The sequence below is a fragment of the Helobdella robusta genome, assembly GCF_000326865.2.
Source record: "Helobdella robusta unplaced genomic scaffold HELROscaffold_37, whole genome shotgun sequence".
Lineage (NCBI taxonomy): Eukaryota > Metazoa > Annelida > Clitellata > Rhynchobdellida > Glossiphoniidae > Helobdella > Helobdella robusta.
The window spans coordinates 1,760,755-1,765,754 of NW_008704785.1; the positions used below are offsets into that span (position 1 = coordinate 1,760,755).

Here is a 5,000-nt window from a genome sequence, read left to right on the forward strand (position 1 = left end):
CAGAGAACAAAAAAAAATAAATAAAAAAATTATTATTCTTTCCCTAATTTCACTAACAAGTAGCCAGGAGATTCGATTTTCCAATGAAAGCTTTGCACATTGACATCACTTGAAGTTGGGATAACCGATTGCGGACCGGTTCTTGTAGAGGCAGCAAATCTCGGATCATCGATATCTCATAGTTGATGTTTTCTCTTCGCTGTTTTGAGGCACCTTTAGTTGATCTGAAATTGTTGTTGTTGTTGCAGATGCTAATGTTGTTGTTGATGTTGTTGTTGAAGATGATGATGTTAATGTTGTTGTTGCTGTTGATGATGATGTTGTTGTTGATGATGTTGTTGTTGTTGAAGATGTTGTTGTTAATGTTGTTGTTGTTAATGATGTTGTTAATGTTGTTGTTGTCACCGTTCGCTAGGTTAATGTGTTTGTGTCGTAAGTATGTATACATTTTTTCTATGATACATTAACATCACTACGGTATTTTCAACGATGTCTCATTATCATTATTGTTATTATCGTTGTTGTGATTAGTGTAATTATCATTATAATTATTATAATTATAATAATTATTATTATTAATTATAATTATAATAACCATTATAATTGTAATTATAATAACCTTGGTGATGCAAATGAAGCGTTGGCAGAAGTAGTTGATGCCATAATTGAGTTTTTTCCAATTCCAATGTTTTGACGTGAATTATTATTATTATTAATATTGTCAATAATAATATTATTTTAATTAATTTATAATATTATTATTATTGATTGTATTATTTAATTATTTGAGAAAAGAATGGATGATTGATTGATTGATTGAAGGGAAAGAGAAAGATAGATTGATAAATGAATGAATGAAACTTAATAAATTACAACTGCTAGACCGGCTAACAGATATACAAAATTAATAATAATATGAATTATAATATGAATTATAATATGAATTATAAATAATTATTATAAATTACAATAAATAACATAGAATAATTCAGATAGACCAGCTATTGAATGTAATTATGTAAAATAAATATATTTTACATTAAAGTATTTATTGGTAGACCTGCTACCAATAATAAAAAAAAATTATCCCGAAAATATGCCCTTATAATTTCGTACAATTGTTTTCCAGGGTAAAATATTATGAACTTATAATAAACAAAGAATTAATCGAAAATAATATTGTTAATTTTATTTATTTCTCTATTTAATGCTATTGGAGAATAAGAAAGCTATTAAGTGATTGGACCGTTTTATAAAATCCGGGTGAGGCAGCTTATTATTATTATTATTATGAAGTATTATTATTATTGTTGTAGTTATTATTTAAATTATGATTGTTTACATTATTATTAATGTACCTAGCTAATACTTTGCTTAAAATATATAAAATTTTGATAGTTATAATTATTATTATTATTGTTATAATTATTGAAAATGTTTGTCAGCTTTTATTGTATTAGTGTGGCATTGTGTTTCAATGAAAGCTATTCTATTATACATGCAGGCCATGTATGTGTGTGTGTTGTGTGTGTGCGCGTGTGTGTGTGTGTGTGTATGTGTGTGTGTATTTATGTATTTCCGTTCAGCTATTTGTGTTGTTTAGCTAGCTGGTCGGATATCTTTCACTTACATCATCATCATCGTCGTCATCACCATCATCATCATCCTCATCTTCGTCACCATCATCATCATCGTCGTCGTCATCATCATTAATGTGGCAAACATCAATTTTTTGAGAAAACTGATAATGAAACGACAGGTTAATTACAGATATAATAATGATAATAATAATAATAATAAAATTAATAATAATAATATCATTAATGACGCTATTTTTCATTATAATTGGTTTTTGGTTTTACTTTAGAAAGATGAACAGAACTCAACGGTTAAACCAGGGGTGGGCAAACTTTTTGCTGTGAAGGCCGCATTCGAGAACCATTTTACCTTTGAAAGGGCGGCATATGTACTTAAATAGCAAACTTTTTCGACCCGGGGAAGAATTTTTTTAAGATTTGTGGCTTTTTTGGGTCATAATGTCTTGTTTTTTGGCAAACAAGGTCTCGCGGGCCGGTATAAAATAGCTTCGCGGGCCGCATGTGGCCAGCGGGCCTTAGTTTGCCCACCATCACCGTCATCATCGTCAACAACAACAAAAACATCATCAACACCACCAACAACAACAACATCAACAACAACATCAACAATAACAACGACAACAACAAAATCCTACATTGAATCACAAATCTATCTTGTATAAAATTTCCGTTATAATACTAAGAAGTAAAAGAGTAATTTAATATTATTATTATTGTTGTTGTTGTTATTGTTGTTGTTGTTTTGTTTATTGTATTTACGATCTTTGTGTCTCACGCACATATTCATTGAGGTATAAATAAACTTAGTCTGTCGGTTGAAGTTAAGCAATTGAGATGAGTAATAGCAACAAAAAAGACAACAACAATAACAACAGCAACAATAACAACAACGCAACAACAATAACAATAGCAACAATAACAATAACAACAATTATAAAGTCATAACAACAACTACAACATACATTGTTCAAAATACGCATTTCTCACAGTAAAATAATAACAACATCATCGTCATTATTCTATGTAGTAGTAGTAGTAGCAGCAGCAGCAGCAGTAGTAGTAATAGTAGTAGTAGTAATATTAGTAGCAGTAGTAATAATAGTAGTAGTAGCGGCAGTAGTAGTAGTAGTAGTGGCAGTAGTAGTAGTAGTAGTAGTAGTAGTAGTAGTAGTAGTAGTAGTAGTAGTAGTAGTAGTAGTAGTAGCGGTAGTAGTAGTAGTAGTAGTAGTAGTAGTAGTAGTAGTAGTAGTAGTAGTAGTAGTAGTAGTAGTAGCAATAGTAGAAAGAAATATATCACACGAAAGACGTATGTAACTTTTAAAATCGAATGTTTTTGATACGAATTATTTGTCGTTGTTGTTGTTGTAGTAGTAGCAGCAGAAGAAGCAACAGCAGCCACAGTGGCAGTATTAGTACAAGTAGCAGTGGTACTCATTGTTGTTATTAGTAATGTGTTGTCGGTGTAAAACACGAAAGTAACTTAAAATAGATCTATCGAGACACGAACTGTTGGTAATGTTTGTCTTAGTAAACGAACACATCAGATGATCTTGTTAGCAATTACATAAATAAAAGGAATAATAATAATATTAATAATATTTCTTCTTCTTCCTATTATTATTATTATTATTGTTATTATTATTATTACTGTTGTTGTCGCCAGTTTTTTTTAATTATTATTAATACAATTTCTCATCCTTGTGTGACGTCAATGTAGAGTTTATTATTATTTGTATTAGTACCATTATGCTTAGATCGGTTAGTGCTGTTATAATAATAATTAAAATAATGTTAACATCTTTTATTTTCCCCACAAAAAAAAAAAATCACATTAAGATAGATAAAATAAAATGAAATAAAGTTTGGATAAAATAATCGACGATAATCAAAAATGATTTAGGTAAAAAAAAAAAAAAAAAAAAAAAATTATAAAAGCGTATTCTACGTAGCTCGTCATTCAGTGAAAGAAACACGAAATGAGTACAACGAGAACAGATTAGTTTTATATTGATTCATTCCGTCGAATTTCTATCACAATAAACAGCGTATGATGAGGATATCGCAGAGTTAATAAGACTATTGTAAAATTGATCCGACCAAATAATGTCAACCAGCGACAAATCGAAACAATTGAAAAAACCTAGCGGCGAAATTTCGAACGTGTTGATTATTATTTTTAAATGTTTTAAATTGTCAAGTAAGTATTATAATAATAATAATAATAATTATTATTATTATTATTATTATTATTACTCTTCAAAGGTTTGGAGTCCAGATCCGCAAAAAGACAAAGACGTTCTTGAACATTATCGAAAGAGCTGGAAAACTAGAATATATGTAGGGGTAGGCTGAAAGAATGCGGATTAACAACACTAGAAATAGGAGAAGATGCAGAGGAGGTCTGATCCAGACATATAAGTTAATAACTGGAAAAGAAGAAACACCGTTCACCAGGATCTTTCAACTAGAATATAAGAAAGGATTAAGAGATCATAGATGCAAGCTCTTCAAGAAGACAGAAAATCCAACAAAGCAAAGATTCTTCAGCAGCAGGGTATTAAACGCTTGGAACGAGCGGGGCTGTGAAATTGTTTCAGTGGATTCAATCAACAACTTCAAAATCAAGCTAGGAGAGCTAGAATACTAGGAGACATTTATTTTGTAGTGGTTCTTACACGGATTCTAGTCTACTGAACGACTTTAAACTTTGTTATGTTATGTTACGTAAATTATTACTTTTACTTCTCAGACGATTTATATCGAGCCCATAAAATTAATTCCATTTATTTTCTACGAAAGAATTTTGAAATAAGTCTACGTTTGTGACAAAAAGTTACACATAAAACAAAGAATAAAATGATAGAAGGATCAAAAAAATTAACCATAAAATCAAAAATATTAATTCTTTGCTGAATTGAAATGAATTAAAATTGAATTTATATAAAGGTAATTGTTTAACTGTACGCTTAATATGAACGCGGTAAACTTACACACACACACGCACGCACACACACGCACACACACACACACACACACACGTTGCTCTAGTTAAATTTATGAAAAAATTCTTTATCATTCTACACAAGGCACAATAATGCGATAATATCATTCATAATCTTATTTGAAATTTTTAATTAGAAGTTAGTAGGGACAAAATTAACATAATCTATTATAATCTAAAGATTTTAAATATTAATAAATTTGTTAAAATATTGTTAGGTAATTGTCTGTAACGTCAGTAATAATACTAATAAAACACAACGAAAAACATCCTTAACTGTGTTAGCAATAGCAGTAAGAAAGTAGTTGTAGTAGCAGCAGCAGTAGTAGTAGTAGTAGTAGTAGTAGTAATAGTAGTAGTTAGTGGTTAGTAGTAGTAGTAGTAGTAGTAGTAGTAGTAGT

The 5,000-nt window shown here is 29.6% G+C and overlaps 2 protein-coding genes across 2 annotated transcripts in view; both read right to left on the reverse strand.

Annotated features, from left to right (window-relative positions):
- Positions 1 to 663, reverse strand: part of HELRODRAFT_192742 (hypothetical protein) — a gene marked incomplete at both ends in the record, with an annotated part of 5,982 nt that extends 5,319 nt beyond the window's left edge. The window contains 2 exons of the mRNA XM_009023645.1: positions 58 to 224; positions 620 to 663. Of these exons, the coding sequence (XP_009021893.1) occupies positions 58 to 224; positions 620 to 663 (211 nt within the window). The remainder of the gene's footprint in view (positions 1 to 57; positions 225 to 619) is intronic.
- A 3,696-nt stretch (positions 664 to 4,359) lies between these two features.
- The window catches only part of HELRODRAFT_192743 (hypothetical protein), a 7,877-nt gene continuing 7,236 nt past the window's right edge, over positions 4,360 to 5,000 (reverse strand). The window contains exon 14 of the mRNA XM_009023646.1: positions 4,360 to 5,000. This exon is cut by the window's right edge and continues 131 nt beyond it. The gene's annotated coding sequence lies outside the window, so the exon portion shown is untranslated.